The 21,740-nt window shown below is 38.3% G+C and overlaps 1 protein-coding gene across 1 annotated transcript in view; it reads right to left on the reverse strand.

The window, feature by feature from the left end:
• The window catches only part of DHX36 (DEAH-box helicase 36), a 41,204-nt gene extending 20,618 nt beyond the window's left edge, over positions 1 to 20,586 (reverse strand). The window contains exons 1-14 of the mRNA XM_084769118.1: positions 20,201 to 20,586; positions 17,760 to 17,884; positions 16,524 to 16,758; positions 13,638 to 13,676; positions 12,346 to 12,516; positions 11,229 to 11,308; positions 10,291 to 10,365; positions 9,673 to 9,839; positions 8,366 to 8,447; positions 4,742 to 4,882; positions 4,376 to 4,478; positions 3,950 to 4,037; positions 3,042 to 3,097; positions 490 to 554 (exon numbers count right to left, since the gene is read on the reverse strand). Of these exons, the coding sequence (XP_084625244.1) occupies positions 490 to 554; positions 3,042 to 3,097; positions 3,950 to 4,037; positions 4,376 to 4,478; positions 4,742 to 4,882; positions 8,366 to 8,447; positions 9,673 to 9,839; positions 10,291 to 10,365; positions 11,229 to 11,308; positions 12,346 to 12,516; positions 13,638 to 13,676; positions 16,524 to 16,758; positions 17,760 to 17,884; positions 20,201 to 20,449 (1,676 nt within the window). The 5' untranslated portion in view covers positions 20,450 to 20,586. The remainder of the gene's footprint in view (positions 1 to 489; positions 555 to 3,041; positions 3,098 to 3,949; positions 4,038 to 4,375; positions 4,479 to 4,741; positions 4,883 to 8,365; positions 8,448 to 9,672; positions 9,840 to 10,290; positions 10,366 to 11,228; positions 11,309 to 12,345; positions 12,517 to 13,637; positions 13,677 to 16,523; positions 16,759 to 17,759; positions 17,885 to 20,200) is intronic.
• Between the last annotated feature and the right edge of the window lie 1,154 nt (positions 20,587 to 21,740).

Raw genomic sequence — 21,740 nt, forward strand, 5'->3', positions numbered from 1 at the left:
AAGAGTATAGTCACAGGCTGCGCCCTTGTCTGCTCCCAGCCATCTTCTCAGCATCTCCACCACCTTATGACCAGCTTTGAGGCCCTAGAGGACTACAGTTTAACAGCAGCTTCTAAAAAACTGTTTGTTTCAGCAAGTATCTCCAGTAGAGAGTTAGAAATGTTTAAGGCTGCATGTAATTCTAAAATAATACTATCCCTAACTGGAGTCAGACAAAAGGAGTAAATCTACACAGGCTCCCATGGTTCCTTAGAGAAGTTTTAAAAAACAACTTCTTAAAGGGCTACTTTGAAAAAGAGAACTAAAAATGATAGAAAAGCTTTAGAAAAACTCAGTTTATATTTGTAGCCCATGACTAATGTTAAAAAGTGACCTTTTAAAAAAGATTATAGAGTGTCTTACAGAGAATAAAGGTTAAACTATCTTAATAATGAATGGTGCTCAAAATTTATGTAATTACCGATAGCCGACATTTAAAATAGTTTTTACCTAGTCTCTGCAATGTTGGTAGCAATTACTATTTTCCGAACACCGGGAGGAGTTTTTTTAAATACCTGTAAGAATAAATACATCAAAAGTATACTAATTTCTGACATGCTTTTACAATGTTATTGCTTGAGATATTGTGATCATTTTTTAGCATTTATGTTCTTTAATAATATGTATCTTGTTTATCAATCTATCATTAACAAACACATATTCAACATGATAAAATCCTCCTCTTGCAAACCCAGATGTCAGACATGTGTCACAAAAAAGAGGAAAACAAAGTTCCTCCTACTTTTAGCACATCTTTAACAAAAACTGATGAACAGAAAGGAAAACAACTTTAGTCTGAGGACAAGACTCATAAGGCCAAACAAAGAATTAGCAACCAACAACGCACATACCTTGCCTTCAGAATGATTGTCAATACAACAGCATGGTAGATTAGCTTGAGAAGAGACTGGAGTAAAATATCCTTTTTAAATGTCAAAGCTTACAAATACTACAACCAAAGTTGAAGGAAGAGAAAGTAGTCAAGTACCACTGACTGTAATGCAAACACACACCCGAAAGAATGTTCTCATCCTTGATTTATGAAACAGAGCAGTGGGCACGCATTCTCTAGCCAATGTATGTGTAGTCTACTAGGTTTGGGTGTTAAGCATGGAAGAACCTCCACAATTGGATCAAAGTTTCACCAAACAAACTGAAAGAGTCATATTTATTTCTTGTTAAAAAGAGTAAAAACAACTGGAAGGAAAGAAAGATAAATTTTAACCCACTTCATTCATTCTACTAGGGTCTGAAGATACCTAGTGATACCCTGTAGTATCACAAATTACCATTCTCATTAAGAAAATCATGGATCTGACAGTCAAAACAGATGTAATACATTATAGATAAAACAGGAATCTGTTAATATTCTAATTGTGTTAAATCACAATCTCAAACACCAACATATACTGTGTGAGTTAATTTTTTTTCTTTGCTTCAGAAAAACTAAACCAGTTACTGATGAAACCATTTTTTTAAACTTTTCTAACATTAACAAAACTAATCCGATGGTAAATTATCATGGTTATGTTTTTGTAAAACCATTCTCCAAAGAAATGTTTTTTTATAAAGTATTTTCAACACAGATCACTAGTTGAAAGTGTTTCTTTAAAGGTAAAGAACATATAATACAAATAAGCCTATAAAGAAATATCTTTAAGTGAATTTTATCATCTGGGGTGTCAATCCTCCAAGAGCCATATACTATCTAAGAAAAATTCAACACCAGGTTGTTTGGAAACCTCTTTTTGTCTTGAGTTGGTGGTCAGAGCTGTCTAGGAGACTCCCCAAACACAGGGTATTGCTGTTGCCCTTGGCTGTCAGACTGTTGCTGAAGACACCATGTGCTTTAGAAATGAACTCAGAGCATTCCAAATGATTCTGATCTGAAAGTCTCCTCTGGAAAACTAGCTTTCGTGATACCAGAAGGCACCATCCAGCTTCCAGGGAGGAAAGAAAGCAACAGTTGTACCCAGCTACGGTGCCTGATACCCCTAAGTGTGCAATACTGCAGTGCCTATCTTGGTAGTAACCAACAACCAGCTTAGCTCTCGAATTGAACTTAAAGCCTGATCAACAAAAGGGAAAGCATGCCTGCTACTGAAAATCTAACCTAACCAAGTACCCAGGAACAGTGAAGCTACCGACCTCGGAGGAAAACCTACAACTGTTACCTTATTAAACCAATATAATTCTGAACTACATTCGAAATATTTATCCTTACAAGAGAGACCACCACCAAAAACTTTAACCAATCAAAAGGCAGAGAATGAGAGACTGTGTGCTACACAGTCCCAACTGTTACATCTATAACACAATTCCTGCACCTAAGGCTCAGAGATCATAGCAGAAGATGGGGTGGAAAGATTATAAGAGTCAGAGGAATGCAAATTTTGATGTGAGATTCCAGCTTTAGATTTGTCAGAGAAGCAACACCTATGAAGTCTCATCAATTTGGCTGCCTAAACAAGACCTGATGGCGGACACCAACATATCATGCTAACAACAAGGGAAAGCCCTAAGGCCTCAACCCTAGACAAAGAACTACAGGTATCTAAGGAATGTGAGAGGAGGAGGAAAAAAATAGTCTTTCTTGAGGAACAGGACACCAGTGGGTTAATCAATACCAACTGGTCAGCCCTAATAATTATGGATATATAAGCAACATTTTATGGATTCAGGGCATATTTATATATTTAACAATGTTCACACACACACACACATACACACACACACACACACACACACACACACACACACTCACAGACACTAAGAGACACATACCACGACCACCACCACCACCACCAACAACAACAAAGAAATAGAGGCCTTGAATTTGAAAGGGCAGTGGTGGTGGGTGAATGCACAGGTAGGGCTGGAGACGAAAAAGAAGAGGGAAATCAATGTAATTACAGTTTAATTTCAAAAACTAAGCAAAACACAGTAAATAGTGGTCTTTTGCTTCAATAAGAAAGACCAAAAAAACAAATTTAAGAACATACCTGTGTCTGGTTTACTGTAGGCATCAGTGAATGTAAAGGTATAATAAGAAATTTATCTGAAAATTAAAAAGTAAAGTAAATTAAAGCCCCTTAAAACATACATGGTACATGTATGAAATAATAAATTCAGCTGCTGAAATCACATAATTCTTAATTTATATTTCTACATACAGCCAAACCAAGCTTTTCTATAATTGTTTTCTGAGTGTTCCAATGAGTTCCAGTTAAAATTTTACTTTGTTAATTTATTTTATATTGATTAGCATCTGCTTATGAATTCTTTTCAAGATTAAGACAATTTTTTCTATTACTATGTGTATGTCTTTCTTATGTACACATGCCACGTGTCTGTATGCCTATGAAGGTCGGAAGACTGAGCTGAATGCCCTTCAACTGGAGTTACTAACAGCTGTCAGCTGCCTGATGTGAGACTTGAACTCAGACCCTCTGAAAGAGCAGCAAGCACCCTTAACCACTGAGCCTCATCTCTAGCACCTGGCCAAATTCTAAAAGAATTCTCAATAGGGAGAGTTATCTTTATAAATCACATCCATAAAAGGCCATTCATTAACTTCATCTTGATTATTAATAAAACCTCTAATGAAAGGGGAACAAAAACTCAAAGTCCCTAAATACCAACACTGTAACCTTAAAGCTCAATTTTATTAGGCAAGTTTAATAATTCATAAAACTAAAAAGCTTCAAAACGTATGTCCCATATTTACTTATAACTCGGAACTTTTAGAAAACATGCAAATTCTTAAAGTAAAAATATTAACTGGACTTAGATGATGAATGTAGCTTTGTAAGTAACAACTTCTTAAAATTAAAAGTGGAGAGGATCCCACATACCACATGAATTCCAGTGTCAGTCTTGCAATTATATAGTATAATACATTATGAAATACCTGATTTAAACATCACTTGTGACATCAATAGATCATGTAAAGTACTGATATTGTCCCAGCCTGGTAGAAAGACCAGTATTGCACCGTCCTATATAAATAGGAAATTACTATTAAGAGGGCCACACTTCAATAATCACACTAACAAGCAATACTATGAACATCTAAATCTTCACTAAAAGTAAAGTAGTTTTGAATTTTAGTTACTATTTAAATGAATACAGATCCCATTAAAATTAACTCAGATTTACAATCCAGAGATAATTTGTTTAGTGTTTTCTTTAAATAGGTTAAATTCCTAAATATGTTATTTTGAGATTTTCTTTTAGTAAACTTTTTAAAAGGCATTTAGGAAAATGAATTATGGCTTTGATATGTTAATAACATTTTAAAAATGCATTACTTGAAGAAAAACTAAACAAAACTAACCTCTTCTTCCAAAACAATGTATCGAATAAGGGCAGCAATCAAATTCAGATCAACTTTATCATCATCCATCATTGCCAAAACATCTACAGTACTTGGAGAGTATCTAACAAAATCACACAGAAAGTCATGAAAATGCTTGTTAAGTTTTCTGTGGGTTAATCAGCTATAAAACCTTAACGTTAACTCCGTCTGCATATGAATAAACTATAGATATGAGAAAATTAAAATTACTAGAATAATAAACAGCAGGTATGTCAAATCAGTACAGTTTTCAGCTAGAATGAGATTCTCTCCCTTCAAGCATACTCAAAATCTAACAACGCTACTTGGTCCAGCCATGTGTTCTTTCCTCAAACACACACTTACCTTGTTCTCAGTTCCTTTATATAAGTTGGCCAGCGTTCTTTATAGATAGCCTCTTTTTCTTCTTTTTCTTGTCTGTTTACATGACCCTGCATAAAACCCCTCTTGAACTGGGATCTATGCTCTTTTTTTTCTGGAACATATCTAAAATAAAAAGAGTTACACATCTTCCCACACTTGAAACATGGCTTTACACATGCCTGAGTTTTTACACTGGAGATTTCTAAAGAATATTTTCTACAAGTAGATCATTATGACAGGCAGATCTGGGCCCAGGGGTCCTGCTCAAACTATGGCACCAGCCAAGGTCAATACGTGCAGTAAACTTTAAACCCCTACCCAGATCGAGCCAATGGACAGGACATTCTTCACAGTTGAGTGGAGAGTGGGGACTAACTTTCACACGAACTCTGGTGTCCCATTTTTTACCACGTCCCCTTGATGGGGAGGCCTGGTGGCACTCAGAGGAAGGATAGCAGGCTACCAAGAAGAGACTTGATATCTTATGATCATATACAGGGGGAGGAGATCCCCCTCAGTCACAGTCACAGAGGAGGGGAGTAAGGGGAAAATGAAAAGGAAAGAGGAATGGGAGGATGCAAGGGATGGGATAACAATTGAGATGTAATATAAATAAATTAATAAAATATATTTTAAAAAGAATATTTTCACTATATCTCCCAGAGCACATAAATCTATATGCCATCTTAATAATCTAAATGAAAAATGATTTAACTTTTAGCTACAACTTTGTAGCTAAAAAAATAAATGTTTTTATTAAGTAAAAGGCCCAAAATAAGACTTAATGACTGCTTAATAGGATAACTTGGACTTTTAAAGTTTTCCAAAACCAAACTGCACATAAGAATTTCTTGTGGAGCATATAAAATAAGATTCCCGAATCTCTAGGATTTGAATTAGTAAGTCCAGGAATATCAGATGTACGTTACAAACTGCATAGCTCTGCTGCCACAGTTACAGGTTAGGGAGATCCAGAATTAATATTTAAGTTCTATGAGTCCTGTCTAGGGCTATAGAGAATCCACAATGCAATAGTGAGCTTTAGAAACAAAGGAAGTACAGCTGCCCAAGAATTACTCATTTGCATTATGAGCTCTGAGAGGGTGGGAAAAGCAAAGGAAAACTGAAGCTAACTTTAACAGCCAGAGGTCAGGGGAGAGCATGGGATGGGAGGAGAGTGGAGCCAGGGGGAACAGTGTGGTGCCCTGCCACTGACTGGCTGTGCTCCTGCAGAATGGACTCAACTTCAAGGCTTTAGTCAGAATTGTGCACTTCATACTCTTACCCTACTACTAGCATAAAAATCTTTTTAAAAGGTGATAAAAATGCCGGGCATCCAGTGAACAGCAGAATGTGGAAGTCGCCTTTCCTATTCAGTACCAGTGGTGAGGGTCTCCCCAACCCTTTACTACATATAAAGGCACTGACCTGAGGCGAGCAATGTGAGACTCACACTGACCCTGATTAGAACAACAAGCAGAGTTGGTTCCCGTCCCAGTAACTTCAAACAATCAGAGGTAACCTTCCCCTGCCCCTCAGCCACTCCCTCCACATTCTGCCTACACCTAGCCATCCTACTTTCTGCTATGCTTCCTTCTCAAGTAACAGACAGCAGGGGCTACTGACAAAAATCTCTACCCAAGCTGGCCAGGGGATGGCTGCTGAACAGCTAGACCCCTTCCCTATAGTTGCTTGACTGTTTCAGCCTTCCAGAAAGCAGAATGCAACTCATTATGAGATGTAGAAAGCTGATACTCCATCATTTTAATGCTGCCAAGCTATGGTGTAATATCTCCTTCAAAGTAACTGATGCTTGGAATGGTGGTGCATGCCTTTAATCCAGCACTTGGGAGACAGAGGTAGGCGGGTCTCTGTGAGTTCAAGGCCAGCCTGGTCTACAAAGAGATTTCAGGACAGCCGGGGCTACCCAGAGAAACCTTGTCAAAACAAACAAACACACACCAAATCCAAAACAAAAAACAACAACAACAAAAAAAAACCAAAGTAACTGTTAAGTATAGCATGATAGAAAGTAGAGAGCATGGTTCCAAGTGGAGTTAAGTACACAAAAAGTTTATGGCCAGACTATACAACAAAAACACAGACAACCACTATGGACTGTCTCTTTTAGAGCATCCCTTCCTCCCTCTGAAATACACTTCTCTCTCCTTTCCACCAACTTTCACTGCTTTCTTCCTGTCAAATCTACTCATGACATGGCGTCTGGCTTCTTACTACTAGCCCCACACTTATTAACAGCTTTACCCCTATCAGGACAAGAATGTAAAGGGTATACGTATGCCAACTCTTTCTCTTTCTTTTTTAAATGCTCACAGTGTAGCAGAGTGTGAATGTTACACACACATCTAGCCAAAATTCAGCTCATTTTTCCTCATGTAAAATAAACTGTAGATTCCTCCCTTCCTGCTATCAATTTCAGTTTTAAATAATAAATGGGCTATTAAGCCTTCAAAAAATTTACAAATGTTTATATTTCTAACATTTGCTTATTTGTTCATGTGTGTATTATAGGCAAGGCACTGTGATGTGCAAGTTACCAAGATGAGTAAGACTAAATCCTTGACTTTAAAAACTTGAAAGTCTTGTGCAAGATGCAAATACACACGGCAATCATGACAGTCAATGTAAGTGTTATAATACAAAAAGTGAGAGAGAGATTGAGGACACTGTGATTTTTCCCCCCTTAGGAATTTACAGATAAAATTACAAAGGTGTCAAATGGAATCTGAAAGAAAAAAACACCATATAAAAATAGGAAGTCATGAAGAGCCTTGACTGGCTATGAGGAATAGGACATTTAGTAAACTACAGGGTCCGTGACAAGAAAATGCGCCTAACAGAGAGAGGCTAGATGACGAAGGTCTTTGGGATGACTATGTATTTCAGAGGCTGGGCTTCCCTAGTCTTTGCCATTAAGGAACAGACAATTTTGTTCAGCTTGCTAGAGGAGGCTGCTGGCAGCTAAAGGTTGGTACTAGTTCTCAGCCAGTACTGAGAGGCACTCTGGTACACAACATACTCAGCCTGTTTTTCAGAGAAGTTTTGCATGTCAAGATCCTCCTTGGAGGAGGGGGAGTTCACAGAAGATTTGTGAGGAGAAAGTAGAAAGTATCCTAATACCCAAAAAGCCATTCCAATAGAGGTGACAGCAAGAAGCGCTTGTGCAGAGGAAGAAGACACACAGGACACAGCTCGCAGAAGCTGAGTGTGTCGGGGAACAGGTAGAAAATGTGGCATAAGCTGGTCACTCAGCATGGAGAGTAAATTACTGCCATACTGCTTGATAAAGACTATCTTAAATTTACAGTCTAGAAAACTAGGTAGAAGACTATCATTCAGCATAAGATACATTTGACAAGACACGTTGTTTTATTTGTGCTGGTGGAAAGCTGGCAGAAATCAAATACAAGATAATGATTTTGGCTTGAAAATTATTCTGTATGTCTACTGGAATGCTCCCAACTAAAGAAGTTTAGGAATCCATGATAAATGAATTTAGGAGGATGCCAATGATGAAGACGAAATCTGACAGGAGAAGTGTGATACATTAGTACTTTTTACATTATTTTACTGCCTACTGTTTACCTTAGTTTTTCAATGATATCTTCCAAAAGATATTCCACAACTGGAAAGGTAAAACCGGGTATATGTATCATTGGACAGTTACCTATAATGGCAGAGAAAACATACCCATGACTCTGTATTCAATGGTCAAAATAAAAAGTCAACACACTGTGACTAAGACAGCGCAACACTTTTAAGCTAAAAAATATTCTGCATTATATCTACTATTCCCATCTGGCTTAAAAAGAAAAAGCTTAGTTTTGACAGTTATTTTACTTTTACAAACTGTATACAGTAATCATAGTTATACAAAATGACACTGAATACTCAACAGAAGCATTTTAGGTAGAACTCTAAATACACTGAGTCTATTATCCAAAACCGGAAAGTGATCAGTCCTAGTTTTGCTGACAAACTATAGGGATTAACAAAAAGTTAAAACAGGAAGTCGTCAAACATTAAACTGTTTCCACCCAAAGCTTAATACCAGATTATCTCAGTGCAGTTACTAAAATGCTGTTTATTACTTTATAACAAGTAAATCCAGTACAATAAATAAACACTAAGCTCAGGGCAAATGAACTTGTCTGCTCTGTATCTTATCTGCATCTAAATAAGTTATTCAGATCAAGTCTGGGAGCCTTACTGAAAATCAGAAAGACACAATATCTGTTCCAACTAAACCATAATGCTATGAAAGATGAACTGGCATGTACTTTACAGGCATTCTTAAAAACTAAAAATACACTTAAATACGCTGGTACTACATTTCAATTTCTTGTCTTTCTCCCTAAATATTTCTGTATTCTAAGGAGGAAAAATACTGAGAAATGTTCCACAGAATGTACTTTTCCATGTACTCAAATCTAGTTTCAGAATCTGTTAATAAAGCAGTGTTGATCCCTGTTGATTACACAACCTTGGATAAGTTATTTAACACTTCAAAGACTGCATTCTTATAGGCAAACCTGAAGCAAGGCCAGTACCTTAAGATTTTAAAAGAAATAGTGAAGACAGACTGCTAACTACTACCTAGTATGCCAACAGAATTCCCCAAGTGGGCGCTGATACTCTCATCAGCAAATCTGTCAGCCTAGGCTGTGGAACAGAAGATTCGCATGCACACAACAAAGGCTACAAACATTTACATTCCTGGAGTTTGATTTCAGTGGTACTACTTCATTGTCAGCAATGACAACACCAAGAAACTAGCTATCATCACAGTGGGAGAGAACTGATTACCCAGTCCTGTGTAGACTTTTTTGTTTTGAAGTTAAACTTTTCAGTTTTCTGATAACTCTTCTATCATATTATCAAATTTTACTCACCAAAATATTCTGAAAATTTCTCAGCATTCAATGTTGCACTCATCAATATTACTTTCAGGTCAGATCGAAAACTGAGAAGATCTTTAATAACAGTCATTAAGACATCTGACTGTAGATTCCTTTCATGGATTTCATCAAGTACAATATGGCTAACACTGGACAAATGCCTAGAAGACAAGTGTGAACTTTACATCTCAGTATAAAACTGAAAACATTTTTAACAACACAGTTCTGTTTAATAATTACATCTTTGGCCAGGCAGTGTTTGTGCATCCCAGCTCTCAAGCAGCAGAGACAGGTGGATGGATTGCTTAATGACAGCTTGGTCTACAGAGTGAGTTCTAGAACAATCACAGGTATGCAGAGAACCCCATCTCAAAACAACAAAATAAAAAGAAAGCCAACCAACAAAAATTAGACCTTTGGATTATCTATGAAGCGTTTCTGTTTATTTAACTTTGTGTGGGGGTGGAGAGAGAAAGAGTCTCATGTAGACAAGGCTGGACCTGAACTCTTGAGCCTCTTGCCTTCACCTTTCACGTGTCGGAGATACAGGCATAAGCCAGCTTAATCAGTTCTTTGTTAATATTTCTTACTTCATCATTGAAACATACTCACGAGTCTGACTGGAGCCACTGCAGAATGATTCCTGTTGTACAGTACAAGATGGAACCTTGCTTCCTTGGCAACCGACTGTGAATGGAGACACAAGTTATTGATTCTTGGTTTTCTTTTCTGGAAAGTACTGAGTTCCACCAAAAAGTTTGAGAAAAATCTTCATACTTAATTTTTAGTTATATTAGCATCTACCACAATGAAGTAGTAAGAAATATTACCCTTAAGTTCACATTGATACTAAAATTATTTCTTTTTACAGGTGTAACCTTTAACACTCAAAGACTGAATGAATGATTTCATGGGTCCTAAGTTTCTGGTTCAGGAAACAGAAATCTGCTCATTTAAACAGATCAAATAACTTGAGCTCTAAGAAAGGCCAAAGAAATTTAGTAGAGATTGATAATGGAGTTAATGATATACATATTAATAACTAAAGTCTATCAATGGATAGTCAAGTGATATCAAAATGTACACTAGTCTCCTACCACTCTCTGGGAGCTGTTTTTTTACTTCTCAATAAACTCTGCTTGATTGTCCTTCAAAAACATGAAAGGGCCTATTGAGACGCTTCTGCTTGCCATGAAGCCTGTGACCCTAATTCAATGCCCAGGAAATATGTGGGAGAGAGAACTGCCAAGCCTCTGACTTGTCGACGCACGCACGCACGCACGCACGCACGCACACTCTCTCTCTCCTCTCTTATCCTCTCCTCCTCCTTCTCTCTCTCTCTCTGTCTCCTCTCCTCCTCCTCCTTCTCTCTCTCTCTCACCCCCCCCTCACATGCCATGGTGTATACACATAATTTAAAATACGTAGAGTACATGTCAATGCTAATAACAAGAATCAACATAAAAGAGGGGGCAAAGTCTCCCGATTCAAAGTTTCACTAAATTCTACCAGCATGCAAAAAATAATGAACCAAGGTGAACACTGTTTACCTTTGGAGACGAATCTGGTATCCAGTACTATTACCATTGCCACAAGTCTCTGCCCTTTCTGCAGCTACTCTCTCAGCAACCTTAATTTAAATAAAACAAAGTTGTAAGTGACACATGGATTCCTCTAGACAAATGTATTTAACTGTCTTGAAACTCTGAGGTTGTTAGAGCATAGTTGGCTTTCAGATGAGCTGAGAGACCAGAGATACTTTATTCAAGTCTTGGATACATAAACCATGTGGTGTCTTCTTTGAGCATCATACACTAGCAGCGCCTTTAGTTTATTTCTCATTTATATTTATAAAGACCTTCAAGCCTAAATTCATCTCATCACTATTTTCAAAAAAATCTTTTCATGAGATTGTCTAGTTACTTTCTTTTTGACTTCTCTATAATAGTTGTAATTTAAAATTAAATACATATTGAAAATTTCTCATTTACTCTTCTATTTCTTGTTCTTTTTTTGTAGTAGAGACTAGTATTTAACTCCTAGTCCTTGGTTAGTTGTTTTTGAAAGTTATGGCTATCAAACACAAAATGGAAAATGAAATTTAATAATCATCATTGCTGACTTCTATCACTGCCTGCAATTTGGACTAACATTGCCTATCCTAAACCATGCAGGCAAAAAGAGACGTCCAAAACAATGTCTTACTTCATCCTGCTAAGCTTCACCTGAGGAGCCTCATTCAAAACTCACTGTCTATAGAAATACAGCTTCACTTGCAAAGTAAGGCTTCCTGCTTTGACCACTATTCACGCACTAAAGACACTGAAGGGACAGTCCCACTGAAACAACACCGAGGAAGCCTAGTGGCAGAAGCTAACGCATCTATGGAGAAGACTCTGCAGCATGTTGTCACCTCTATAAACATTTGATGGCTTTTCAGTTTTTAGATCTGTACTGGAAATAATTTATGCTGAGTCTGCAAGCATCCATTACTGATAAGAGACAGTCTCCCCATATGTATTTATTATCAAGTATGTACCAATTAAGTATTTGCTCTCATAGGGACAAATTCTAAACCTAATAAAGAATTATTGCAAACCTTAAAAACCACTTAAGCTCAATCAAGGTCACTTAGAAAGAGGACTGTCACAGTGAGAGCTTACTTACTGAGATGGCACTAATTCTTCGTGGCTGAGTACACACGATTCTGCAGGCCGACCCTTTTCCCATTTCAATGTAGCTATCCAAGATGAACTGGGTAACCTGAGTGGTTTTGCCACAGCCAGTTTCACCACTTATTACTGTTACCTGATGGTTACTGATTAAATTTACCAGCTCCTAGTTCAAAAGAGAAAATGAGTGAAGAACAGCATATACTGACTCAAGTCTGACAAAGTACTTAAAATTCTATCCAAATAAAGGTAAATGAAGGCAAATAGTAAATTAGGTATCTAGACAAAAAACTTCTTAAAATTTTTAGATACACACTAATGCTCTTCATACTAACAGTTCACTGTATTCACAAAATAATTACCTTGCTTTCAAGAATGTTATATATTTTCATATAAAACTTACATTTAAATTTTCCTATCTATTCTAATAGTTTATATCATGAGAACAAGTTCCCAGTTTGAACACTAGCACAGCTGGTAAGCATTTGTTCCTTAAAACCCATGGCTTCTGCATTTGTAGAACTAAAGCACAGAAGAAAAGTTTTTGAAGAAGCAATTACACCTATACTGAACTTGACATAATTCCCCAAGCAATACAATACAGAAGAATATGTGTAGTTTTACATGAAAACCTGACCCCATTTAATATAAAGTACTTGAACATCTAAGGGCACGATTCCCAAAGGGCCTAGAACAATCCCTGCAGATACTGAGGGACTACTAAGCTCAGAAGTGGCCTGTAACTCATTCATTCAACAGTTTCTGTTGATGGCAATATAATGGCAGGTGTTGTTCCAAGTTAAGAAATACAGAATAAACAAAACAGGCTCTGACCGCAAGACCTAACATTTGGAATAGGAGGGGAACGCACACAGATTTCAGGTGGTAAAAAGTGGTATGAAAAGCAAAGAAAAAGAAAACATACATTGGAAGAGTCACATAAAGGACTGTGCTGTTCTTCATAGGGTGTGTATGTGAGGAACTCAAGCCCTTGGTCTTGAGTTAAGGGAAACATAATCTTCCAGAGACACATATGGAAATTCTACTTTTTAAACTGCAAAGATTTTAATAATCTCTGGACAAAAATATCAGAAAACTGCCTCATAATCTTTTTTTTTTTCCTTCCCTTTTTACCTTTCCAGAGCTCTAAGGCATTTCTCAGCTAACTTCTCTATGGGAGAAGGTTCGTTAATTTTTATTTCTTAATGAAAAGCTTATTTTTTTTTTAAACTGTAGTTAACTTTTTGTGCAAATCAAATTAAATGGTAGAAAGCATTTTTTTTTTACCTTCTGCATTCCATATGAAGGCAGCTTTTTTCTGAAACGCTGAAATTAAAACAAAAATCATTCTCAAAATAATAGCATCACCAAATTATAATCAGAATATATAATAGGTAAATGTAGTAGACCAAGAGTATTTTCATTACTTTATATAGTGCATGTGAAAAAACATGACTTAAACAGAACTACAGGACATTTACTAGAAGTATGTTCTTAAAGGTTAGAAGTAAAATGCTACCCATCACCTAGGAGTATAGCAACAACCTCTAATTTCTTTATCACTTTATTCTATTTCTATTCTATATTGTCATCACAGATTTAATGTCATCTTCATTCTTTTCCCTACTCATTTATGTACCATTTATTAATGCAATGGGTACTGTAATAGATCCAATGACTACTTTAGTGCAAGTGCCTTTAACTAAAAGAGAAAATTTAGTATTCCCTTTCAGAACTGTAATGTTTATTAATTTCTGATCAACAATGCCTCATGGACTTCAAAATTTCATAGGGTTGCCAAAGATCTCATTGATAAATATAAAAGTAACAGTTTTGATGCGCACAGCTTCTTGACAAATTTACAATTTGGTAGATAACAAATAGAATAACAAAAAGAGAAATTTATTTGATTGATGTAACAATTTCTTGTGAATTTCCAAAATTATTCTGGAACCCTCAATCCACACTAAAAAAAGTACTAGAATTTATATTCAATTAGATACATCCTGTAATATGAAAAAAAATCTTCAGCAGCATAGAAACAAGGTAGTTTTAATATATTTCTTACTGAAAAACAAAAAGAATCTTTCATTTAAAAACTAGTATTAAACATAAAAATTAAAATTGGAACTGTCCTAAATAACCCAGGACGTTATTACCACCCTTGTGGTGTGGTTATCTTTTCACTATCATAAACAAATACACCAATGTGATGAATGAACGTGAGCTTCAGGGTTAGAATTGATAAGAGTTACTGTGTATTTCATAAACATTTATTTTACAACTGTTAAAGTATGTCATAATTTCAAAAACTACCAATATACAATGTCATCAAATGCAGTCATCTTAATGTATGACCTATTACACTGCCTTTCAAATTATAATGCATATTCTCTTTCTGTGAATGAGCTTCAGGTTCAGAGACACTGACTCAGAAACTAAGGTAGACGATTCCCAACATCAGCATGCGCGCGCACACACACACACACCAGTGTACTGCCAAGAAGAATTAAACTTTTTTTTAGGAGTAAGGTTTTAACAATGGCTCAGCCATTAAGAAAGTCTCCTGCTCCTGCGGAGAACCTGACCTGAATTCAGTTCTGAGCACCCAGGCTGTTGACTGCCTATCACCTGCCACTCTAGCTCACGAGAATGCAGTGCCCTCCATGGGAACCTGCACTCACAAGAACATTAACCACGCCCCTTGCCCCCCACCCCACTGCTCCTGCCACCACACCCCCACTCTCTCTAAAATAAGTAATAAATGAATAAAATTTCAGAATGTTTTTGAGAGATAGGGACATAATTCCAATACTGACAAAGTGCTTGCCTTGCCTGCATTAAGACCTGAGTTCAATCCCTAAAACTTACATTTGAAACAAGAGCCAGGTGTGGTATGTGAGTATTAGGGAAACAAATATGCAGATCAGTAGGGCTTGCTGGCCAGCCAATTTACTAGATGAGCTCTGAAAGAGTGGGAGATCCTGTCTCAAAAAGGCCAAGCTGGCGCCAGATATGCCTTTAATCTGAGCGCTAGAGAGGCAGCAACACGCAGACCTCTGGGAGCTCAAGGCCAGGCAGAGCTACAGAGACCCTGTCTCAAAAGACAAACAAACCAACCAGAGCACCCAACATGGATGACTTCTGAGTATGACACTTCAGACCTTCACATGCACATTCCCACACTCATGGCAAAAAGCTCAATTGTAAATATGCCTGAACCTTAACAGAAATGAAACATTTATCAGTGACTGGGAAAAACAAAGATTAAGTTTTCTTAATGCTACATCAGTCCCCCATCTCAATGTTGTGCCTTGTACAAAGCAAAGAGAGAAAGGAACCAATTCTCTGTTCAAAATGTAAAAGTTCTCTCAGCCAAATGACTCTAAATTAATTCACCTCCAAGTCTTAGCAGTGTCCAAATCATATTGCTTCTCATTGTCAGCAATCAGCTACCCAATTTGGACCTGGGACACTCTCAGCTAATCTACTCTAACAGGAAATCCAACCTTGACCAATACAGCCAATGGGCTCGTCCTTCTCACAGATTTGATGGTGTGCTTCTCAAAAGCAGTAATACATATTTACAAGCTAAGGACACCAGAGTACGCTTGCTATTTCTCTAAATATATATGTGTGCATATTTGAAGATTCTATCACATCTACATCTAAATCACACAGAAATCATTTAATTTTACATTTTGGCTGCAGGGGTCCTTAAATATCTGACAAAAAGGTAATACTGGAATAATTTGTTAAACCTGACTCATGGATGCGGCAGTACACTGAAATGTATCATCTAGCTTTTGAAAAATTTAGTTCTACCATCTATAAAAGAACTAGTTCTGAGCTGGAAGAAACTTCACAATTCTCCTAACTTAAGTGCCTAGACTCATGATTTCTCCCTAAATTGGCCTAGAAAACTGTGTCCCCAGTGGCATTAGAATTCTCAAACATTTCTTCTCACCACATAAGCATCTGTCAATAATATACAATATTATGGGCTGTATGGGATTTCCACCCTGCTTTCCTCTACCACCAAAGACAGCCTTCCCAGAGGTGTCTTGTTGAGGGATCACGTTCATCTACACCGAGCAATTAACCCACAGCACAAACTAACTTCTTCAAGGGAAGGACAGGGATGACTGCTTTCGCACAATCTGGTTCTTTTACCTGCATTTCTATATACCGAGGATCAGCTTTTTTCTTTTGCAAGTCTTCCAATAACTGTTGGTCTAAGCTTACACTGGGCTCATTTTCTTGCAGTAAGTACTCAGAATCTCGGTCAATGTATGATTTCTCAGTGTTCCTAAATGTCTTTTTTTCTTGGTTCAGTGATTTCTTTTCCTGGCTGTCAAACTTCTTCTCTGAGTTTATTTTTTTCTCTGAAGAAACTTCAGTACCATACCTATGATCACAAAATAAAGAGAAAAGAGATCAGATCAAGACCGCCTCAGGACCTGGGGCAAAACAAAGCATCATCTTCTCTGAAATCCTCACACTCTCCAACACTGAAAGCATGACAATGCAGTTATAAAATATGCTTAGATCCCAGAATACAGTCTCACTTCCCCCTGCTCTGAGTATGTAAGAAATTAAAACACACACAACAGTCATTCATTCTCTGCAGTCTTTTTTGGTTTGGCTTGGTTTTTCAAAGACAAGAGTTTCTCTGTGTAGCCTTGGCTGTCCTGGACATGCTTTGTAGACGACACTGGCCTCGAAATCAGAGATCCTCCTGCCTCTGCCTCCTGAGTGCTGCAATTTTAAGATGCACCAGTGCCCCCAGCTGCTTTCCCTGATTCTTAAGGATTTGGTTTATCTTACTTTTTTTTTCTACCTGCTGCTCTTTTGTGAGATGAGAGCTGTAAACAGTAAGCTATATTACATAACCAGAATACTTGTCATTTTTCTATGAATAATATGGCTTTTGCAACCTTCTGCAATAGCAGCAGCTTAACTTCATGCAGACCTGACCCAAAGAACTGTGCAAAGAGGAGATGACAGCAGGAAATAAAAGTACCAGTACCTCACACAGAATACCCACTCTTGAATTATGGGAAATATGGTATCTAAAATGTTTCTTTCTTAGAGCTGGGTGTGGCAGTGCACAGCACTTGAGGAAAGAGAGAGGCAATCTCTGAGTTGGATGTCACCCTGGAATACAGAGTGAGCTCCAGGACAACCAAGACTACACATAGAAATCCTGTCTCAAAGAAGTAAATAAATAATATTTTTTTCTTTCTTCAAATCTATTTGCCTTACACTGAAAAGGATTCTGAAGAGTAATAAATCAACTTAGTGAAGAGATCAGGATATATTTTCATTTTGTTTTCTTGTCTAGCCCATGCTGGGACAAACACTTTTACTCTTTGCTATTCTTTAAGAGAACCTTTTAAATTATTTTACCCATGATCCTCGGGAGCAAACCAGGATATCTGTGCTTCTGAACCTTTATCGTTCTTTGCTTGGACTGAATTCAGCAGCTGCACAATTTGCTCCTCCCGTCGCTCATCCATGTGAACTACAGCTCGCTATTTTGTGAAAAGCAAAAGGCATAGCTGTTAAATACAAACATGCATAACACTACTTTACATCTGAAATGAAAAAATAAAGGCAAAGCAGAGTTCTGGATACAGATTCATGTTAATAATTAGTGCAATTAGGAAATCTCATCACTGTTTTAATTGACTTTAAAAGGTCCTCTTTTGCCCTTACTCGTCACGCGGCGATTAAAGCATAGGGTCCATACACCATTTGCCTGAGTCCCACTTAACTAATACTTCATTCCTAAGGTTTCTTTACTCTCATTTTAAACAGGGATCACTCAAGACCATTGAAAACACACATTTTATATCACTGCAGAACAGTAGCAAAATTATAGTTATGAAATAGCAATGAACTAATTTTATGGTTGGGGTCGCCACAACATGAGATGCAATATTAGAGTTACTGACCACTGGTCTAGGTGATCAGAATCATCTTGAAATGCTCACTCTCATTTGCCCAATGATATGCCCAATATCAATCTTCAACCTCTCTGTATCTCTTAAGATCCTTTCATTGGAATACACAGTCCATATTTTCTATATAGTCACACAGTATTCTGTCTATGCCACCTAGCACACGTTATCTCTATCAATTAAGTACTCTAATACCATCTCATAAAATTTAAGTTTTCCATACATATCTGTTCAAAGAACAATGAGGGTCCTCTGGAGTATTTTAATTTTGTAAACATGAAGCTTTTTTTTTTTTAAATGTAAAAGCATACAAGCTGAAAGTGCTGAAAGGAAGAATTATACCACTTGAAATACACATTTAAAGGTATTTCAATGGCTCATTTTAGAGAGTAGAATGGCATAAAGCTTAATTAAGAGTAGAAATAGACTATAGTAATGCAGACTATGATTATATCGAACTCAACAGTCTGAGCTCAGAAAGAAGAACTCAAAGAGGGAAATCTGGTAAGTTATGGAGAGATCACCATGATTCCCTGAAAACACCAATGAGAGACACAAGTGCCATGGCTTCAATGACTAATTTGGGAAGTAAAGAATAAAATGATCTCTTTTTAAGAGACCACTGGGGGCGTGTGTGTGTGCGTGCGTGTGTGTGTGTGTGTGTGTGTGTGTGTGTGTGTGTGTGTGTGTCTCTATAACTCAATAATTTAGAGGCTATGGACAGAATATTGGTCAGACTCATAACTGGTGTAAAGATAAGAAGGCAGAGCAAACAGCTTTCCCAAAATGAAACAGAAAAGTCAATGTTCAGTCACACTTGGCAGGTGGATAAAAGGCACTGACAGCTGCTAAGAGGGAGTGTGGAGACCGGGCTGGGATCCAGAGTTCTGGTACAAAAAGACCAGTCCTGAGGTGAGCACACCCGAAATCCCAGCACTCGGGGAGATGGAGCGAGGACTAGGAGTCCAAGCTCAGCCCACCCTATATAGCATTAATATCCAGTGCATCCTACATACATATGGAGAATCGACTTACTTAACCTGTTTAGATATTTCTTTCCCATTAGAACGCAAAGGCTTCAGCTCCCCATAGCAGCATTCAAAAATTGTGTATGAAACAAGGTTTTAAAAGTTTGTTTTTCAAAAAGAAGAATGAAATAAAGTATTAAGATAATTTTTTAAAAGTTCCAAGAGAGCGTCTATAAAAAATGAGGCGACTAAAGGGAAAATGAATAAAATAGCTTCAAAGCGCTAGCCTAGCTGATGCTTTAGATCTATTATAAAAGGAGAGTTTCATTAAGTCACTAAAAAACTAGTCCAAGGGCTTCTGTGCAATAGGCCACTCAAAAAATATATTTCCTATACTACAGCTCTTCAAGACACAAACCAAACTGGCAATCCCCCTGATGAGATTGGCCAAATACTACAGCGTCTTCCTTCCAAGGAAGTTAACTTATTCAGTTACAGAAAGGGGGCCGGGAGGGGGTGGGGGAGGCACGTGACTCACTTTAATGCTACTGATTACTATTAGCTAAACTACTTTTTCTCAAAGATTGACATTTCATAACAGTGCTTTACTGCTCTTGTTGGCTGGTCCAGGCAAAGAACTTAAAAATGACAGTAAGTAAGTTAGAGGAAAAGATGGGATCCCTAATCAAGTCGGCTTCAGCTGGAATCTGAATTGAGCAGTCACCCCTAGTTCTCACGTCCTGAAACAGAGCATGCACTGGGGCTGCAGTAGTGATGGCTCGGGGTAGGAGGCAACCGGACACCGGTTACAGACACCCGTTACACGGGGCTCGGCAGAGGCTCGAGGAAACGCCAGGGGAGGGTCAGGGTCCGCGGGGAGCAGCGGGCAAACGCTGGCATCCAGCCTTGACCTGCATACCTCCTGCCTCTCGGCCTCCTTGTTCTTCTGCGTCTGCTTCTTGGCGTACCACAGGCCGATCTCGCGACCCTTCAGATGCGCGGGATGCCGTCCCCGGCCACCGCGGCCCCCTCCGCCGCCGCCGCCGCCCGAGGCCCGGCTCCCTCCGCCGCCGCCGCCGCCGCCGCCGCCGTCGCTGCCGCCGGAGCCCTGGCTGAAACCCCGCGGCTCTGCATCGCGGTCCCAGCTCTGATGGTAGGCGTAGCTCATTGTCCCGACCGACAACTAGCCCTAGCAAAATTCAACCGCTGAAAATGGCGTTCGGGCCCGGAAGCGGGCGCACAGTCGCCTCGGCTTTGCTTCCGGCGCCCGGCGCGAGAGGGCGGGCCGTTGAGTGTCACAAGCAGGTATTTCCGGTGACGTCATGGGCGGCGGCGGACAGAGAGACCCACTTTGAAGTTTTTGTGTGCTTTTTGGATGCTGTGATGGGGCGTTAGACGGACTGGAGACGGCGGGGATTTTTAATCTAGGCTGAGAAAGTGTGCAAATATGAGTGAATTTTCATTCCTTTGTTAAAACCTAGAATTTGTTTGCAAAGCCATAGATAGTAAATACATCTTGGATACATGGCCCAGTGTGTGTACTCTCCTCAAAGACCGAAGAAGTTCGCATTCGTCTTAGAAACTGCCTGGCACCTCTTCCGGTCATATAAGTATAGACACGCACCTGACTTATTAAAGAGTTTTTAATTACTGGAGCTGTGGTGTCAACACAGTTGATAGGCGGGCTTGCCTGGCATGGTTTCAATCCCAAAGGCACTATAAATGTGGTGTAGTGCAGGCCTGTAGTCTCAGCAGTCAGGAGATGCAGCACAGGGGTAAGGAATTCAATGTAATGACTTTGAGGCCAGTCTAGGGTACCTGTGTCTAATAATAATAGTAATAATTATCATCTCTATTTGCTACCTTATCTAATAGCATAAAATAAACATGTTCCTGAATTCAAGGCAGAGAGCACTTGAGAAATGCAAATCACAAAGTGATTTGAATCCATATGCTGCTTATTAACAAGACTAGTTAGCGCCTTGTGCCACCTATTAAAAGGTAATAAAGTGATGGAAACACTTGATCTTAATTTTCACCCAAAATCTCCCAGTTTGTTCAGACATCTGATTTAAGGGTGACAGAGATACTTGGCAAAAAAGAGAAGTGGAATGTAACCACACTGTGATTGAAAGCTCTCGCTGGAATATATAAGCTGTGGGAGAAATGATAAAGTTGTTGGAATCTTTTTCCATCCACAAAGTTGTGTGTGTGTGTGTGTGTGTGTGTGTGTGTGTGTGTGTATAAGGTTGTTGGAATCTATTTCCATCAAATATGTGAATGTATGTATGTATTATGTATATAAATGTGTAAAGTAAGAGATGCTTGAAAGAAGCTAGTTGGAATTTACCTGCTGGAGTCTGTCTGTCTTCATCAAGTGTAAGTGTGTGTATGTGTGTGTGTGTGTGTGTGTGTGTGTGTGTGTGTGTTTCTTTTCTCTCCTTTCTCTTTCTTTTTAG

This window comes from Acomys minous, assembly GCF_964271855.1.
Source record: "Acomys minous genome assembly, chromosome: 19".
In the NCBI taxonomy this organism is placed as follows: domain Eukaryota; kingdom Metazoa; phylum Chordata; class Mammalia; order Rodentia; family Muridae; genus Acomys; species Acomys minous.